The sequence below is a fragment of the Brachionichthys hirsutus genome, chromosome 4 (assembly GCF_040956055.1).
Source record: "Brachionichthys hirsutus isolate HB-005 chromosome 4, CSIRO-AGI_Bhir_v1, whole genome shotgun sequence".
Classification (NCBI taxonomy): Eukaryota; Metazoa; Chordata; class Actinopteri; order Lophiiformes; family Brachionichthyidae; genus Brachionichthys; species Brachionichthys hirsutus.
Window position 1 is genome coordinate 10981771 of NC_090900.1, and position 18648 is coordinate 11000418.

At 42.5% G+C, this 18648-nt stretch overlaps 3 protein-coding genes across 3 annotated transcripts; 1 reads left to right on the top strand and 2 right to left on the bottom strand.

The window, feature by feature from the left end:
* Positions 1-773: 773 nt before the first annotated feature.
* On the bottom strand, positions 774-11800 carry LOC137893404 (serine/threonine-protein kinase N2-like). Its single transcript, XM_068738867.1, has 19 exons — positions 11665-11800; positions 9527-9678; positions 9255-9447; positions 8328-8438; positions 6996-7105; positions 5778-5921; positions 5045-5120; positions 4689-4881; positions 4286-4406; positions 3815-3867; positions 3669-3726; positions 3481-3572; positions 2904-3080; positions 2353-2415; positions 2194-2270; positions 1782-1924; positions 1564-1671; positions 1221-1301; positions 774-977 (listed from the first exon to the last, which is right to left on the bottom strand). The coding sequence occupies exons 1-19, from the start codon at positions 11798-11800 to the stop codon at positions 774-776; spliced, it is 2292 nt and encodes a 763-aa protein (XP_068594968.1).
* Positions 11801-13315: 1515 nt separating this feature from the next.
* On the top strand, positions 13316-16432 carry LOC137893407 (protein SET-like). Its single transcript, XM_068738869.1, has 8 exons — positions 13316-13522; positions 14475-14532; positions 14804-14946; positions 15101-15204; positions 15283-15396; positions 15567-15737; positions 15927-16058; positions 16138-16432. Exons 1-8 carry the CDS (start codon positions 13450-13452, stop codon positions 16159-16161), a joined length of 819 nt encoding a protein of 272 aa, XP_068594970.1. The 5' UTR covers positions 13316-13449; the 3' UTR covers positions 16162-16432.
* A 145-nt stretch (positions 16433-16577) lies between these two features.
* Positions 16578-17921, bottom strand: si:ch211-51h9.7 (uncharacterized protein LOC558400 homolog). Its single transcript, XM_068738870.1, has 2 exons — positions 17482-17921; positions 16578-17190 (listed from the first exon to the last, which is right to left on the bottom strand). Exons 1-2 carry the CDS (start codon positions 17900-17902, stop codon positions 17036-17038), a joined length of 576 nt encoding a protein of 191 aa, XP_068594971.1. The 5' UTR covers positions 17903-17921; the 3' UTR covers positions 16578-17035.
* Between the last annotated feature and the right edge of the window lie 727 nt (positions 17922-18648).

Genomic DNA, 18648 nt, shown 5'->3' on the forward strand with positions numbered 1-18648 from the left:
CGTTACGCTGCACCTCCATGTTTCTATCGTAGCTAAGATTAAAGATACCAAGCTTCTTGAGGAAGTGGTGATCATTTTATGAGCTCATCAAGTATTATATATTAAATGTGTTTCACCTCCCTAAACGTTTCTTCAGATCCAATCTAAGATGTATAAACTGAAGTTGCAGGAACCGATGAGGCGAGTGAGAGTTGTGTTACTGCGAGAACAGTCAGAATAAGGCATGACTCTCCAAATAAATGATATTGGGCTACAATCGCTGTCTATAAAGGCAAAAAACAGTCAGCAAATTCAGCCATGGGATTGTGTGCGCAGTCCTGTTGAGACGGCTGAGCTGCAGACGACGCCATCAAGCGGTAATTTGGTGTCCTTAAGGGCTAGTAGAATGGAATCGTTTTATGCTCCAGAGGATAAAGTGACTATACAGAGGCTTAAAGGGTTGTTGATAAATATGTACACGTAATTGATTATCTATTAGTTATGAGAACAATGGTTATTAAAGGTTGGCATACAGTGCAGTGAGGTTGTGAGAAGTGCTTATTGGCTGATCTACAGTCTTAAAAATTGTTCATGGAAATCAGCACAAAGACTCGCATCCTTACCTTTGATTAGTGAAACGAGCCAAATATTTTCCGTTTGTAGCTGCTTGCTCAACTAAGAATTACATTTCAGAAACTAAATAAGCAGTTGACTTGCGTTATTTATTTATTTTTGCCAATCTGCCAGTTTATCCTCTGAAGTGGACAACCTTCCCAGCCACAAGACAAACCTCTTCATCCATGCAAAGCACAGAAGTCAAAGTCTGCAAAGGCTTCCTGCTGCTCTGCAGAGAGGCTGAAGGGCTTGCAGGGAGGCGACAGGATTGGCTGGAGGCGAGTGAACTCGTTGTCAAAGTTGCTGACATCCGTGGACTCTTTGACTGACGGCAGGAACGGTGGTTTGACTTTCTTCGTCATCAAGGCCTCCCAGTCGATGGTCTGAGGTTCACAAAGCAAGCAATGATGTTACATATTCAGAGTGAATCATTGGGGATTAACGTAAGATTCAGTCGAGTGGAGAGATGTCACAGGCTGCAACTCATTCGGCCATGAACGAGAAGCAGAGGACATGGATTTTAACAAAAAACATTACAAATGTTCATATTTGATTAAGAGGTTCAGTGGCTAAACCTTTATTTTGAAAATAAATGATGTTGAGGAATGAGGGGGGAAGTGGTTTACCTCAAAGAATTCGTCGCCTTTCACCTCATTCGCATCCCTCTCTCCAGCTCCAAGTCTTTTCAGCGGGTTTTTCTTCAACAACTATGAATACATTTGAGCTCTGTTAATGTTTGTTTTTTTCCGTAGACCTGCAACAATGTCTACCTCTATATTTACAGATTTCTATTAAAGATTATCTGTGTTCATTCTCGGTTTACAAATATAATAGTCTTTGATCAGGATTCGTCTTCTGCCTTTAGCATTGTTTTATATTAATATTCCAAGATCTTAGACTGAATTTAAAGGACAGGGATTCCATTCTAGGTTTCCTTTTTTAGTAAATCTGCAGATAAGAGACTCCTACCTTCTGAATAATGGAGACAGCACCAGGGGGGAGACATCCTGGATACTGCACATCATCGTTAACTATACTGTCGAATACCTCCTCCTCCTCCTCACCGGGAAAGGGAGACTACGGTAGTATTAAAGCAGAAAGATTGAGTTAGTTGCATGAAGTCAGTTCATTCAATGCTGAATACTGACAGCAAGCTAAAAACAAGAGAGGGAGAACTGAATGCCAACCTCGCCCACGAGCATCTCATAAATGAGGACGCCCATCCCCCACCAGTCCACTGCTCGGGTGTAGTTGTCGTCTGTAAGGACCTCCGGAGCCAGAAACTCAGGAGTCCCACAGAAAGTCGAGGTCCGATCTCCGTGACCCATCCCTGCCGCCCCCCCCCCACCAAAATAAAAAATAAAATAAAAATAAAAGTCACAGAAGGATCATCAGTTAGAGTGGAGCAAATAAGGTTTCACTCAGAAATCATGGGCATGAGTCGGTACCATTTCAACCATTTCAACTTTGGCATCAGAACATCTACATGGAGATTTTCAGATAGGAGATCACCACAAGCACGTAAAATAAAATATAAAATATCTACATTCTGTAAAGCTTCCCCAATTTGTTGGGGAAACTCTATTTTAGAACATTCACCTTCTTTACAGAGACCAAAGTCTGTGATTTTCACAAATCCATCTGCATCCATTAACAGGTTGTCCAGCTTCAGATCTCTGGATGACAATACACAGTTAAAGTTAAGCATTGTATGATCGTCACGTGTAAAATGGACAACTGTTCAGTGACAGGACTTACCGATAGATGATTTTATTGAGGTGCAGGAACTCTAAACCCAGCAGTACACACGCTGAATAAAACCTGCACATAGCCACAGCAATAGATTTTAGATGATGGATTATAGTCAGCATGAGAACACTACATAATATCTGCAGAGAGGGGGAAAGAGAAATTAACAGTTTTCTAAAAACAGATGTTTTGTTGATGCAAAGTTGTTGTTTTTATAACTAACAAGTCATTTTAACTGGAAAAACACCAACCATGGAAACACATTTCCCTTCCGTGGCACTGTTTGTAATCTTTCTTTACTCTTCTTCTTGATCTTTAGATTATTTTGTGATCTTCCTGATGCTTTTTGCCTTTTTTTTTTATATGTTACCGATTTTCCAGTTTGGGATGAATAAAGTCAATATTTTATTTGATCTTAAAGCAGTCTGTTATTCCATTTGCTGACTTTCCATTGATCGTAATGCGACTTTCTGATTTGGGGAGTGTAAAGCAAGCATGGTGGGGGGTTTTCTTTTCGTTTTTTTTTTTACCGGTGCCTTTAATGATCGTGGCATTCAAACCTGGTCTGGGCCTCGGAGAAGACATTGTTGTGGATGTGGATCATGAGGTCACCACCTGCCAAATATTCCATGACAAAGCAGACATGGTCGCTGGTCTGGAAGCAGCCATGGAGGTTCACCAGGAATGGATGTCTGGATGCGTTGATCATCTCAAAGATCCTCTTCTCACTCATAAGGCTGCAGAATATTTCCCCAGATTAATACAAATTAATTAATATTCTCCTTGACTTGTACAGCAAACTGCCATCTTTAGAGCTTGATGCTTGTAGTTCTGTCTCTCATAAAGCTTTAGCTTCTACTGAGGCACCTTTACTTCATGTCCTAAAAGTACTTTGAGTACCGGTACATGTACTTATACATGTAAAAACCTTCTCCTGCTTCCGGTGGGATTTAAATGTTGATGGTAATGCCTTCTAACTCTTTGCTACTTGAAAGAGTTTAAAAGATTCTTCTTTCCAAATTACAGATGAACTCACAGTGAATCTTCCTAAACCTGTTTGTTGTTGTGGCTTTTTTTGTTTTTGTTTTTTCTAACTTGGATAATGAACTCTTTAAAAGCTTCCTCTTTTAAAGGCACCTGTCCACTTCATCTCGTGTCACAATGTCTTTTTTCTTCAAGGCTTTGACGGCGTGCAGTTCTCCCGTCGTCTTACACTCTGCCAGCAGCACCTTGACAGAAACATCCACAAGGCACCAGCTGAGGCCAGACTGCATGAGCTTCGGTCAAACATGTCGAGCTGAAGTGAAGAACATTTTAGCTGTTACCTTCCCAAAGTGTCCTCTGCCAAGAACTGAGATATATTTGTAATCCTGCACCTGAATCCTTGAGAGGAAATACAAAAACACACAATAAATCATTCTTAGCTATTACAGTAGTAAGATAAGAGGGGTGTGAATGAATGAGTTTTTACTTTAAAGGAGATACAGGCTGATCTTCACTTCCCTCTCGGTGTTTTACGGACGACTGCAAACAGAAAAAAGTTTAAACCCTTCAATTACAATGTTTTCCTGCCTGATTTCCTGCATTTATGACACTATTATTGTTATTATTGTTATTTTTTAAATAATAACACTTTTTTATTAGTGTAAGAGAGAGCTCTGAATGACTGAAAATTGAGAATCAGTTTGGTGTTTCTTAAAGTTTCCATGCTAGGTCCTGAATAAATTCCTAAATCTACATTAGAGGCGACAATTTCCATTCATAAAAATGAGAATATTCAAAGTGTTTATATTAAAAGTAGAGATTCATTATATATATATATAGTAAAAATATAGCAGGCATACAAGCATTTAGCTGAGAGCATAAAGTGCAGCGATCAGAGCTGTGTGTGCCTTTAGACTTAAGTCTGATGCATGTCCTTCGTGGCTGATTCCTCATTCACCACTTTCTCTTGCGTTGCAGACACAGATGAGTCGTCTGTCGTGATGATGGCGGCGACGTCTCCCGGGCCAGTGGGCGTGGCCTGATCCTCAGAGATGCTGAGCCTAATTACTGGAGCTCCACTGGAGGTGAACCTGGGCAAAACAACAAACTGTGGCAGATCGTAAAACTGAATCCAACAGGATCCACAAAGAATAAAAAAGTTATTGTCCCAATTCCCATTGATCAGTAAAGTATATTTAATCTGATTGGATTTAGTACAGAGTTTGAAATCTTCTCAACTGTACTCCACCTTGGTAATAAGGTACTGCAGACGATGCACGTTTTGAATTTAACAGTCTGGTTTAAGCTCTATTGATCATTAACTATGAGGTTAAAGTTAAGGTGTTCAGGTCATTTTGTACCTGGCCAGAGGAGCGGTGCTTTGCGGCGCCTCCTCAGTTGAATGTGGGGTGTTGTTGGCCACAAAGTCGGGGGACGTAGAGACGGACGAGCTGAACGTGGTGAAGGAGCTGTAACGAGGAAGGATGCTCATCATCAAATGACCCCATGTGGCAAAGTTCATGTTCATCTGGGCTGCTCTGAGGAAGTTCTTCCCTGAGGAAGAAATAAAATCAGACACACAAATCAACCAACAGCAGAAAAGTTAAGACTGTGAATACTTTCAATTCTGATACGCTTCATAGGACCAGTGAACGCAGCACAATCAGACAAATGAAGTGATGACAATGAGGTTCGGATGCTGGTTGTTCATTTGTACCTCTCTCTTTAGTGAAGATACATCGCTGACGTCTCAGTTTCGGTTGGCGCTCAACAACACTGTCAATAAATTGAAACTGTAAAATCCAAAACAGAAGATGGCTAGATTAAATTCATTTAAATTAAATTAAATCAGGAGATTGATACCAAGTGTACAGCGATATACTTAACAACCTAAAAATGCATTTTTAACATTGACAATATCTAAGATTACATAATAAATATGTATTTAAATATATATATATCAGATTCCATCCCATTAAAGTAACATAACTTTATATAGTTATCAGTGTGTCCATCAATATAATAAAAACAAAACTCTGGAACAATCTCACTCGACGCTCTAGGTTCGCCAAATTTCACAGTTTCTACAAAATTAATGTTCTCTTGTGGGCTCACCAAAAGAATGGAGGACATATATAAAGATGCATTTGTAGTACAATTCTGTTGCTGAGCAATATTTTGTCATATTATTCAATGATGTGAGAAAAACTTTCATGTTTAACCCTTTAAAGCCGGCACCATGAAGTAATCGTCAGGACACTCTTATTTTTTGGACAATAAGGTCTTAATGGAACCAAAATCCTGAAAGGCCATGTGTATCAAATATGACAGGTTTGGCAATAAAGGGTTAAATAGTTCCTTGCCCCAACACCGAATGCCTTATATCAGAAACCAAGATCCAGAAACAAGATCAATGGAGAACCAGACATTGTGTGATGCACAGTGAGTACCTTGGCATGGAGGATACCCTGTGGCTCTAGACTCAACTCCAGGTCTTGGTTTGGTTTATCCATCATCTGTTCCAGTCGCAGGAATGCGACGGCGCACATCAGCCCCTGGTCCCGTGAGAAAACGCCGACCTCCAGTTCCCGAGACTACCAGCAATGTGGCAGCAGAACACAAAAAGCACATAATCAATCGCACAAATGTCAACAGATGGTTGGAGCTGCAAAGATGTTCTGGACAGCAAGTCAGGTGGAACTGATGCTGCTGGATTTGTCACTGTCAACTAGAACGGCGTGAGGGCATTGTTAGAATGTCTATTGGCAATCTCTGAAGAAAAAAATCGATTTTGTATTTTTCTGTTCCTGGTTATACACATGACTCTCTTTTTAGAGAGCAAACATCAACTGACTTGTTCTAAACACCCAACGTGCTTATAGATGGTAAGATCCTGTCTGCTAAATGAATACGCCTGTGATGATTGAATATTTACAAGTATTAGGGGGACCCCTGCTGGCCAGAGACAGAACTACGACTTTCGCAAATGACTTCCTGAAAAGTGTTATGTTGTTTTAATCAAGTAAAACTAGTGGTGTAATGCAGTAATCAATGCACATTAATATGATTTTATTTGATTTATAACTTTTGCAAAATCCAGAATTCTTTTCACGGAAAATGCAGATGCATGTGTTGTGCTTGTATCTATCAGCTTTTTCGGGGGGGAAAAAAATCGAACTTCTGAAGTAGAAGTCTCAAACTCCTGAAAGGCCATGTATGTATCAAATATGATATGCTTGGCAATAAAGGGTTAATTGTTCCTCTCACCCTCGTGAGATTAAATGGTCAACTTTACTAGATCATAACCAGCATAAACGATACCAGCTAACTTTGATCTTTTCAGATCTGTTCTCATCAGTCAAGAATGAATTTCCAAGCTACAGAGAAATAGTCAGAAACAATAAGACGAGGCCGTTATTGTTGCTCTAATGTTTTATTTTGTCCATGAACCAAACGAGATTCTCTGCTGCTGAATTGATTGCAGTCTCTGCTTAAGAGTCAAAGACAAGTGGCCACTGAAGCAGGAGAGCACAGTCCCGGTTCATGTTTGAAGAAGGACAGTCTAAATGTTAAAAGCTCAGATTCAGGTATCACAATGGAGCCACTAGTCTCCTGTAGTGTGAGCAGACTCACCGACGGACTGACAGCATGTCTGACGCTGGACTCACCCGCTCCAATTGGATGAAGAACGTTTGATCCCAGTTCAGCCTGCTGGCGGCTGCCCAGTGCGTCCGGCCGACCACCCTGGTGTCCAGCCTGAGCACCACGCCGATCTCCACTGAGGGGTGATGGCAGCGTGTGTTAGGAGAAAGCCTTTCCCCTCACGCAGGTCAGGATCAGGCTCATACAGTCCCTGCTCACTTACTGAACATGTTTGCATTGGCGTCTCTAAGTGGACAAAGTCTGATCATTTCAACTACCAGCAGCTTTTTAAATCTGAGGATGAATAAACAGATTATTTCATGAGCCTACGACAGTTATTCACCTTCATCTGGTTTCTTTTGCTGCTATTTGCACATTACTATAATTTAAACTGGGCCCAAACCATAATAGTAATAATAAAGTGGCTTGCAACAGAGTGGACACACACACACACACACACACACACACACACACACACACACACACTGGGCAGCCTTAACATTTGTCATTTAATGAAGCTGCTCAATCTGACACATTACCATCCTAATGAAAGGAATATTCACTACAGACAGCAGCTACACGTTCCACTTATTTCGTCACCTAATCTCTAACTGAATGTAAGAAACACTTAAACTAAGAGCAGCAGTTATTTATATCAAATGAGAAGAAATATCACATTAGAGTGGGTCATTCCAGCTGGAGCCGTACCAGAAACTTTAATCAGTTAATGTCATGGAGACTCCGCTGGATAACTTTGCTGTGAATTCATAATTCCCTTTGTGCCAAAGCTTAAAGCTTGAATTAATATCAGGCTATCGTTCGTCTTCTCTGCTTTGAAGAATTGCCAGAAAATGTCATGACCTTTTAGAACCTAACGTTTGAAGAGACATTCTATTCAGAAAGATACGGTGTATAAGGCAACAAGCTCAAGGACAGCGACCTAAGATGGACCTTCAGAACTTACAGCAAGCATCTTTCATGTGTGAGTGAAATGTTTCTGACATCTGAAAGTAACAACTACGAATCCATAAAATGATTTGTAGTTCTGCGCTCTGGTGCTAGTAACAGAATAGTTTAGGACACTTTATGGGCTTCAGCATACTTTGTTTGGAATTTTCTGTTAATAAGTTTGCCATTACTAAATGTTTTTTGATGTGGATGGAGTAAAGATTACTAAGGAAGTTATTCAGAAATGTCTAATCTGTGAAAACAACAATCTGTAGATGACCTTTTTGCTTATTTAGCGTTAGTACATTAAATATTACATTGGTACTTTGGCCAGCAATAATACAATTTAATCCCATGCTGAAATGAAAGAAATAGAGCTAAATGCTTCACAATGCAAACTGTCCACTTACTGAAGTGTCCGTCCGTCCCACGAGCAGCGAGTGACTCATCCTCACTGACATCCGAGTGTTTCTGGGGTTTCAGTAAATCCTCACATCCGAGAAGTCTGACTTCAAGTTTTCCTAAAAACAAATGTAATGACTTTAATACAGACTTGAATAAGAGATCAATGTAGCTATATAAATGAGAGTAAAGGCAACTACACAGAAGCTGAAGTCATTTTGAGCACTGCTCCTTCCTACATATTAAATACATCTTCAGGCTGGCGATGAATCGTTGACTAAAATTAACACGGCCTTTCAAAATGAAACCTTTCATTTGTCTGCATGACTAAATCTCAAACTGAAGCCTTAAATCTTCGCCGTCTAAGCGTTCACATCCTCGTTTACTGTAGAGCACAAAATCACGGGCCTGGGACTTATTGTTTGCTACCAACAGACCAACCACAGGGGTTTGTCTCGTTACATCATCAAAACACTCCCCCTCTTCTTTAACCTCGTCTAGGCCGAGACTGGCTTACCATCCAAAAGCAACAGATTACATGTCCTGATTATCCACAGGTCAGCGTATGGTAAACCACGTTCAAATACTGGAAGCTCATGTCGCCAGAGAAAATAGCTGCATATTTGACTTTAAAATACAACAGAACTCAACTTGTAATTCATTTCTTAGAAATACTCAATAATAATAATAATAAAAAGAAATAGCTCAACAATATATTTTGGTTCTGTGCAGAATCCATGAAATACAAATCATGCCAAATATAATGCAAAATTATGGAAGGCCTTTAATATTAGATTGACCATCATTCTGATGCAAATAAAAGCACATGCTCACATAAACCGGACAATTAATAATGCAAAAAAAAAAAAAATCATCTCAGACCAAACATCTTTGTCAGTAAAGCTTGGAACATCTTCATTTACAATGATATGTACCAGTTAAGGAGGCGGGTCTGCTAGAGAGGATGGATGGGGAGGGGGACAGGAGACATTCCCCTCTGGAGCTATGAGGGGATGGAGGTCCAGGTTCAGGCTTTGACGGATCATGGCTGCGTTCCTTCAAACGTTTCTGCAGGGACAGCTGCAGGAGGTCCAGCTTCTGGGAGCACTCCTGCACCCGGGTCTTGGCCTGATCGAGAGTTAAACAGTGTATATAAATATCAGCTCTTACCTATAAGATGAAAAATAAAGGGCACAAAAATCTCTACCTCAGCCAGCGCCTTCTGATCCATGGATGAGATTGCCTCCAGTTGCTTCACCACATCTTTGGCCAACTCCAACCCATCAGTCTCTCTCTGGATGTAATGCTGCAGCTCTGCCAAATGAGCGTCCACAAGACCGGCAGTGCCTGGAGACATCCCTGGGAGGAAGATCATTTCACTGTGAAGGAAGTCCTTTAGGGGGAACAATGCATCCTCATTTAATCCAATTCAGCTCAATCCGTGTTTCTAAAGTTAATAAACTGAAATGAGACCTTCTCTGTGTCATTGCACTACTGAAAAAGACTACTTTTTTTTTTTTTTACAATTCAGGTATTAAAATGACTTTTGAAATTTGTAGCTCTAAGAGGCTAAATGAAAACTGACTGTGAGGAAAACCCTCTTACCTAATAGATAAACCAATAATAGATAGAACAGTTAAATAATGATTTGATACTTCAGACTAAGAAAAGTGCAAAAATAAAATGTCCACTTGCTAGAAGTGACTGCTTTGGAGCTCTAATGCTGATTTTGTCATCACTGCTGTGTTTATTTTGCTCTTTGATGATCTTCCTTATTAAATATATTCTGAACAGTGAACATTGTTCAATGCCTTCTGTATGATGCATTTTGTTTTAAGGAAATAAGGAATAGTATTTTTTTCTGTCACATATTATAACCTTTTTAATGCCCACTGCATATAGTTGTAGTCTGTCTATCTATATTAAAAAAAACAACTAATGCAAGAGTGGTGAATGTTGATATATTCTTAGCACTTTCATTACTTTGTTTTGAAAATATTCATCATTTTCATTTCTTTTTTTTTGCGGAGTGCTTGTCTAGCGGATAACTTTTAAACTACTACATGCACATCAAATGCATGCTGGAGTTGTGCTATTTTAATATTCATAAATGTTCATTTTTAGGGGTCTATGGCAACAACTTGTACTTTTCTGATAATCATGTTTTGAAACACATCTTATAAACTGTGTATTATTTCTTTGACAAATCCTACATGACTACCAGGAATAATAGGAAAGGCATATTTTGCTGATTTCTAAAGGAGGTGATGTTTCATTTTTCCTCGTCGGAACACAATCCGGTGTGGATTGCTCTGAGAAAGTAGAATGGAATAAAATAAGCATGGTCCTGTCCATTTAGCAGACACTTGGACACCCAGTGAATGTACCGTCTACAGAGGACTACAGTTTCCAGCAGATTACTACAAAGAAAGGAATCAATGAGCGTTAAGGATGTCAAGGGTTAGGATAAAGAAACACGAGCAGAGGAAACATGGTACGGAGCTACCTGTCTCGAATTTCATATCCATTCACTGTCCGGCGAGGAATCATTTTGTGTGCTTGTGTTCGTTTTACTCTTTCAGTTTGTTAAATGCAGTTTCACTTTCAGCCTTTAACAAATGACACCCACAAAGATGACATTTGGCAGAAAGAAGACTTCAGCCAGCACGAGTTGATATTTCCAGCGCTATTCCTGAACTGAAGTTGCAAAATGTTCCACTGATTGTCTTTGAAGTTTTCAAAAGCAAAAACCCACACATGCTTTTAAGATATCTAATTTTTCTGGGGCCACTAAAACCTTACTGAATTGAACACACTTTTATTTTTTTTACTTACATCCTAACCCTCTTAAATGAAATGGGAGCCCTGGCATACATTACAGCCTTTAACCTTGAATTATTCATTGAAGCAGAAAACCTCCAAACCACATATCTTCATTAATATAGCAGCAGGAAACAAACTGGATGCCTGAGATTCATTGCAGATTCTTGAACAGCCAGATAAAAGCATGCTTTCCCGTAACGCTGCTAAATAATCCTCAAGCATGCTACCTTTAGACTCTCAGGACCGAGGGACAACACTGACCTCTGACATGAATTACAATTTTTTAAAAGGAAAAAACAAATGAGTTCTTGTCATATAACATATATATAAATAACAACAGAATCATGAGTAGCTGCAGGACTCGGGTTTGTTGGTGATGAGTTTGATAGCTGTAATACAAGCTGGAAGAAGCTGAGGCTGGTTATAGATCTAATTTTTTTTTGTCTCTAAAATGACATTAATTTGATATTTAAAAGTCCTGATGTTTATATGCAATGACCCTTTAAGGCTGAGGACTCTGACCTCTATGTGTAAAGCTGTCCAGGCTGCCAGCAGGGCCGCCGCCGCCGCCCGCCTGGGCCACTTTGATAATCTGCAGTCGGATCAGCGCAATCTTGGAGCGGCTATCCTGAAGCATCTGCTGGGCTGTGGACAACATCTGATCCTGGATAATGACATCACATCAAAGAGACAGCAACGGCAATTTCATCACCGGGTCCCACTCCCACACGGGTCAACGTGGGAGTGGGAGCAACATTCATCGAGAACACGCCGACTGAAAACAGGCGAGATTTACCATAACTGGAGGCAGAAGACGAGGAAATCACCAACGACAGAGCTGCACATGTGACTCATATCCGCACTGGACAAAAGCAGATCAAAGGAAAAGCAGTGAGAACAATGTTTCCGAGTCAGGAGAAAACAGAATGACTTTGCACCTCACTAACCTACGGGGCGAGGCTCTCGCTCCTTTGCTAAATTGTCATCCTCTGTGGAGATGGAACGTGGACCCTCCACCTTTCAGTCTCCTTGGAACGCACGTCACGTGATGTTATGGTGCGTTCATAACACGGACACCACGGACACGCACACAGACACGCACACAGACACGCACACAGACACGCACACCACGGACACGCACACACTCTGGCTGAGGGCTCTCCTGGTGCGGCTCACGCATCTTGAGACCAGGATCTCACACAGCCTGTCCTGCTTGTTCTGCCTCCTGGCAGAGTCCTCTGCAACATCCCCATCCCGCTGCATCCTCTTTAGCTCCTCTTTAACCCCCCCCCCCCCCCCCCCCCCCTCTCTCTCTCTCTCTCTCTCTCCGTGTTATTATTATTATTCTTTTTTACAGAGGCTTCTCTCTGCAGGGGAATGGCAGAGTTATCTCTCTCTCTCTCTCTCTCTCTCTCTTTCTCTCTCTCTCTCCGTGTTATTATTATTATTCTTTTTTACAGAGGCTTCTCTCTGCAGGGGAATGGCAGAGTTCCCTCTCTATCTCTCTCTCTCTCTCTCTCTCTTTCTCTCTCCGTGTTATTATTATTATTATTTTTTACAGAGGCTTCTTTCTGCATGGGAATGGCTGAGTTCTCTCTTTCTCTCTCTCTCTCTCTCTCTCCCTCTCTCTCTTTAATGAATGGTCTGTCACCGGTCTTAAAGGTCCTCGTTGATGTTGTTATGGAGACACCGTGAAGGAGTACTCGAGCTATTTTATCGTATAAACTGCAGCACACGCGTCATATTACGTTTTTATGATTAAAGCTAACAGACACCGCGGCTGGGACAGAGTCCACCAGAATGACGCTCCGTTCAAATGAAATTCAGAATCTTTATTTATTTTTTATTTTTTTTAAGTGCGCAAGTGCGCGTCGGTCCGACGAAAGCTTTTGGCCCGGCCCGAGTAAATCTACTCTCTGCCCACAATTGAGTTTTAATTCTCTCGATAGAAAAACAGATAGCTAATAATTCGATGTTTAATTCATTTCGATGCGTTTTTAACGGAATATAAAAGAATAAATGAGCAAATTAGAGTGCAGGACTGAGACCTATTTTGAGAGGCGGAGCCAGTGGGCTCTCCGCTCGGCCGCGGCGCGTTCGCAATGAAAGGAGCGCGTGAGCTGCGCTCGCGGTGACTTCCTCGCGCATCGGCGGCTGCATTGTGTGTGTGTGTGCGACGCAGCACGTTGTCGGCTCCTGCGCGCTGAACTTTACGCTGAATTAACGTTCTCCTGTCCGGGGAGAAACTCGATTCAAAGCGATCCGCTTCTTCGTCAGACGCCCGTGAGTTTCCCCAGCCTTGCGAAGATGTCAGCATCCGCGGCAAAAGTCAGTAAAAAGGACCTGAACTCGAACCATGACGGAGCGGACGATACCTCCGGTAAGGGGAATGGCGGCCTCCTGTTCACCGCCATTTTCACTTTGGTCCCGAATATAATTTGTGTCGCCACGAGGCGCGTTGTTGTTTATTGCCGGGTGGATCGCATTGATTTTTGTTGGCTGCTCGGGACCTACCAGGCGCTTGATCGTAGCCGTTCCCTGTGTTTTATTCACATTTATTGATCCGGAGGAAGCTAAGCAGCTAGCGCGTTATTAGCATGCCGCTGCTCCAGCGCGCTGTTGTTCGCTGAGAGGCCATGTTAGCTAGGATAGTTCACTTAGCATCACCAGCGTGGCCGGTCACGCCGCTCGATGCTGGTTGCGCGGGCATGTGCAACGATTCACGATTGTTGTTCCGTGCGCGGCTGAATCATCGCTTCGTATTCTAAAGACGATCTTTACGTTGTCCTTGTAGCGTTGCAGTAATATGAAATTTAACTCTTTAATTCGGTCGTTAGCGGCTAGCGAGCTAGTGTTGTTGTTGTACTGTTATTTAATGCTAGCTAATGCGTTTCTTTACAGATCAGATAAACTGGGTCGTTGGTAACTCGGTGGCTTCACGTGGCTTTTTTTATTTTTTATTTTTTGGATGCATCGGGACTCGGTCCTCGCTCAGTCTCACGTTATTTCTGCCCTGTGCGTGCGTCGGATGTCCCACGTTTAAACCACGCGGCCTCGGTCTCTCGCAGCCGAGCGTCGGATCCGTCCTGCTGCAGCTACTGGCTGCTCTCCCTCCGGAGGAGTCCGGCTTCCTGCAGTCCAGATCCGGGCGTCTCACGCCTCCCGCTGCGTGCTTGCCTTGGATTGGCCATAGTCAACATCGAAACTATTTTTTGTGAATTTGGAACAGACTGCCCCTTCCAGCTACCGTATAAAAATCGATGGGTTTTGTTCCTTGTTATTGATATCTGAATTCCATGTCAAATTAATTCTGTGTGTTTCTTATTTCACAGAGAAAGAGCAGCAAGAAGCAATTGAACACATTGATGAAGTTCAAAATGAAATTGACAGGTAAGATAATTCATTTACACTCAGTCATAAATTTGTAATAGGAAGCAGAAATAAATTGTGAAATTGGGTTAGGGTTAGAGTCTGCTGCAGTCTGATGGAAACCCCAGCCCCAAAAGGGTGATATTTGAATTCAACTTTTCAGATTATTATCTGGTTAACCTGTTTAGAGCTAAAATTAAGGGTGTTTTCCCCACAAATGAGTAGTATAAATGATTGAAATCTATTTTTGTAATTTGTTTTCATTTAATTTTCTCTCTTTCCTTCCACTCAGGTTGAACGAGCAAGCCAGTGAGGAGATCCTCAAAGTAGAACAGAAATACAACAAACTCCGCCAGCCATTCTTTCAGAAGAGGTCAGAACTGATCGCCAAAATCCCCAACTTCTGGGTCACCACGTTTGTCAACCATCCACAGGGTGAGTAACCGGGCAATTTTTGTGCGGTAGATCACACAGGCTTACAGCGATCCTGTGGTGTGTGCTCGTGGAAGTAGTGAAATCACAATGGCGACCGTACACGACTTGTGAATTGTCTCAAGACGAACCTCTGGTGTTGCGTTTTACCCCGCAGTCTCTGCCCTACTGGCAGAGGAAGATGAAGAAACACTTCATTACCTGTGCCGAGTGGAGGTGACAGAGTTTGAAGACATCAAATCCGGCTACAGAATAGATTTTGTAAGTATCGTCGTGTTGCGTGAAAGATGGAGGTGTGTGTTTCCTCCGTGTCTTACCTGGGTGTGTTCTGCCTTCCAGTATTTTGACGAAAACCCGTACTTCGAAAACAAAGTTCTTTCCAAAGAGTTCCACTTGAATGAGAGCGGAGACCCGTCTTCAAAGTCAACAGAAATCAAATGGAAATCAGGAAAGGTTCGTATCTTATTCGGTGAAATATTTTCATTTGTGAAACCAGAGTTTAGGCTTTTCATTTACCCGACGGGCGTGAACGCTTGTAGTAAAAAAAATACACGAGATTTCTTCAAGTGTTACGCTAGCTAACGTTTGAAAGTTAACATTTCTGTTTGTCATTGCATTTGAAGGACCTCACCAAGCACTCCAGCCAGACACAGAACAAAGCAGGAAGGAAGAGGCAACATGAAGAGCCAGAGAGCTTCTTCACTTGGTTCACTGACCACGCCGACGCAGGAGCCGACGAGCTCGGCGAGGTCATCAAGGACGACATCTGGCCGAACCCTTTGCAATACTACCTGGTGAGTTTATGACCAGGCTATCGTACGTCCGCTTGTGGCGTATTGACATCCTAAGCAGACGCCGCTTAGTTTAGATTTGATCTTTCATACCTCCGTCTTACTGATGGTTGTATTCCTTCGATCAGACCTGAAAATGTCGTCTTTAGGTTGGTGAGGGAGCGAGAAGCTGAAAGTGATTCTTATCCCCAGGTTCCTGACATGGATGACGAGGAGGGCGAAGGTGAGGACGATGAAGACGACGAGGAGGGTCTCGAAGACATAGATGAGGAGGGAGATGAAGATGGAGACGAGGACGAAGAGGATGACGGAGAGGACGGAGAGGTAAAGCACTACGAGCACGAAGTCGAATGGATGCTCTTCGGTTCGTGTTCAGCACTCACTGCTCGTTTTCTTCCTGCAGGACGACGATGGAGACGATGACTAAAATGGCGTCTGCCCAGACCCTCAACCTTCTATTCCCTGTTTGTTTTTCCCCACTCTCATTCGGGAGCAAAGGTTTTAATTTTAATTTTATTTCATTTGTATGTTTTTGCTTTTTAAATCGGTGTGCTTCACTTTCCATTCTGAAGCCTCTTTGCCTGTTGGTGCCATCTTGTGTTCTCCTTTGACTCCTCTTAAGCCAATGGCACTATTTCCTGAATCGTGAGTACCATCCCCGGGATAATCTAAAAATAATAAAACCCACATACATAGAATCAGCGGCGTCCCGAGTAGAATTTGAAGACAAATCACACAGTATTCCCCCTGTTTAAGGTTATGTGGTAAATTTACTCCGGCCGTGGCGTAGTGACCCGCTAGTTTACCTCTATCCATTGTTTTTCTTTCTAGTGAGGGTGTTTATCCCCCGCAGAAAATAGTTTTTTTTTTTTCCCCCCGTGGTTAACGAGTACCAGCTCATTCCTTTGACTTGTAACATTTGGGGGGGGCAGGAGTATGTTGGATATTGGGGACAGTGGATATTTTGACACCATTTCTAAGGGATTTTTTTGTTTTCATTGTATTGTTTTACAGATATCCAAGAGATTTGAAATGACATTTTTAATAAAGAACAAAATGGAGAAAAAAAAAAACACTTGCATTGTGGGTAAAACAAGCTTATCTTGGAATTAAAATGGAATGAATTATTGTTTTTTGTGCTGGCGGAGAGAACTGTTTAAAATTTGAGGTGTATAACTTTGTTACAATAATAAAACGATGTATTTACACGCGGGAGTTTGCAAGTGACACCGGCATTTATTTAAAAAATAAGACTTCCGCAGCAGCAAAGGCACTATTGGTGATTGTTCAGTCGCGGGCCGTCAGCTCACGAAGGATCTCGGAGTCACGAGCAGACTTGAAGCGAAGCCTTCCGTTAGAAGACGGTGGGCGATTAAAGCCAGGAAGGTGCGTTGGGACTCGTCGAACTTGGCTTTCGTGACCACATCTGGCCAGACACTGGGCTGGAAGGCCCAGCCTGGAGGGACAAAAACACTGATCTGAAAGTGGTTTATGTACAGCAGATGTATTTTAACAGTGCACCACACCTACGGTAATATCTACGATGTGTCAGCAGTTCAAACAAGGATCGCTAGTTTGGGAAGAAGTGTTTTGCTGAGCTCCAAGCTTGAATTATTATTTTTTTTGTCACTTCACTATCCATTATTTAGATTTGCAGAAGGACGCATCAATAAAGCAGGTTTAAATTCCCGGTAAATGCCCTCGTTATACACCTGCGTGTCCGTTCCCGGCGCGGGTTTGTACCCACCAAGGTGAGTTCCACACCGTGGGCAGGTGGCCGCCGTCCAGGAGAACCCCGGGAACCAGGAGAAGTGTTCGTCTGCCGGCCAGTGCTGTTTGATGTCGGCCTTTCTGAACGTGATCACCTCAAACTTCTGCCCGTGGGGATTTTCAAAGAGCTGAACGTTAACCCTTTGTCCTCCGACCAGCGTGTCGTTGCGGATGGACATCGCCATTCTGCTCGGGACGAACTCTATGTCCGTCCCGTGCGCTAACTCGTGCCCGCATGACCTGCACAGTAAAAGGGCGGCTGCGCTGGTCCCCCCGTCCTCGGTGGCGCACGCCTCGGTGGGAGAAAACACGAGCACAGAGTAGACATAGAGCAACGTGGACCTCTCCAGCGGCGATAGCTTTGCTAGCAGCAGCAGCAGCTTCCTGCCGCACGCCATTACTGCCCTCGCGCGCACATCAAACAGGCTAGCTCGAGCCGCTAGCACCGCGCAGTCACAAAGCGAAGGCGGTGCGTCGAGCAAACACCGACGAGTGTCGATTGTTTTCAGTTTAATGCACATATTTTTATGTTAACTCCGTCAATGTCGCCAGGTGGTGATTTGTGACCTTAAGATGTAGTTTGGCGTTAGCTCGCTCTTCAGATTCGGAAGTTCTCTAAGAAGAAACAGGAAATGCAGTCACCTCAATTGTTTCGTGCTGCGCACATTCGACCCAAGCGTCTCCCCACACGCACACACACACACACACACACACAGTCACAAACCAGTTCTACCACTGTTCAAATTTTGTTGTATTTGATTTGTTTAATATAATACTGGGATACTAAATACAGTAATTAAGCTACAGCAATATAAACGGTACATGAAATGTTGATTCTCTGTTGCCACCATTTTGGATTTCTTGGTGCGTTTGACCTTGTTTTTCATGTTTTTAAAGAGGATAGTAAAGCAAATCGTTTCGAATGAAACTTTACGTAGTAAAGATCGTTAGCCTAATTTATGCGGAGATGACACTGACTAAACGCCTTTTAAGAAGTTTAAGAGGTAAGACTTTATGGTTACCATGGACAACGTAGCTCGGAGCGGACAATCCCCCCGACCAATCACAGAGCGATATACTACAATCAAGCCAATCAGGGGAGGCGTTTGTCCATTCATAGCGTTGTGTGAATGGAATGGAGTTT

Coding starts and splice junctions, on each gene's coding strand:
- LOC137893404 (XM_068738867.1), bottom strand. CDS start 11,800: ATGTTGTCCACAGCCCAGCAGATGCTTCAGGATAGCCGCTCCAAGATT. Junction 4,407..4,688: donor AGCACCGCTCCTCTGGCCAG/GTACAAAATGAC, acceptor GTTCACCTCCAG/TGGAGCTCCAGTAATTAGGC. Junction 3,727..3,814: donor CAGCCTGTATCTCCTTTAAA/GTAAAAACTCAT, acceptor TTTCCTCTCAAG/GATTCAGGTGCAGGATTACA.
- LOC137893407 (XM_068738869.1), top strand. CDS start 13,450: ATGTCAGCATCCGCGGCAAAAGTCAGTAAAAAGGACCTGAACTCGAAC. Junction 14,533..14,803: donor GTTCAAAATGAAATTGACAG/GTAAGATAATTC, acceptor CCTTCCACTCAG/GTTGAACGAGCAAGCCAGTG. Junction 14,947..15,100: donor GTTTGTCAACCATCCACAGG/GTGAGTAACCGG, acceptor TTTACCCCGCAG/TCTCTGCCCTACTGGCAGAG.
- si:ch211-51h9.7 (XM_068738870.1), bottom strand. CDS start 17,902: ATGGCGTGCGGCAGGAAGCTGCTGCTGCTGCTAGCAAAGCTATCGCCG. Junction 17,191..17,481: donor ACGGTGTGGAACTCACCTTG/GTGGGTACAAAC, acceptor TTGTCCCTCCAG/GCTGGGCCTTCCAGCCCAGT.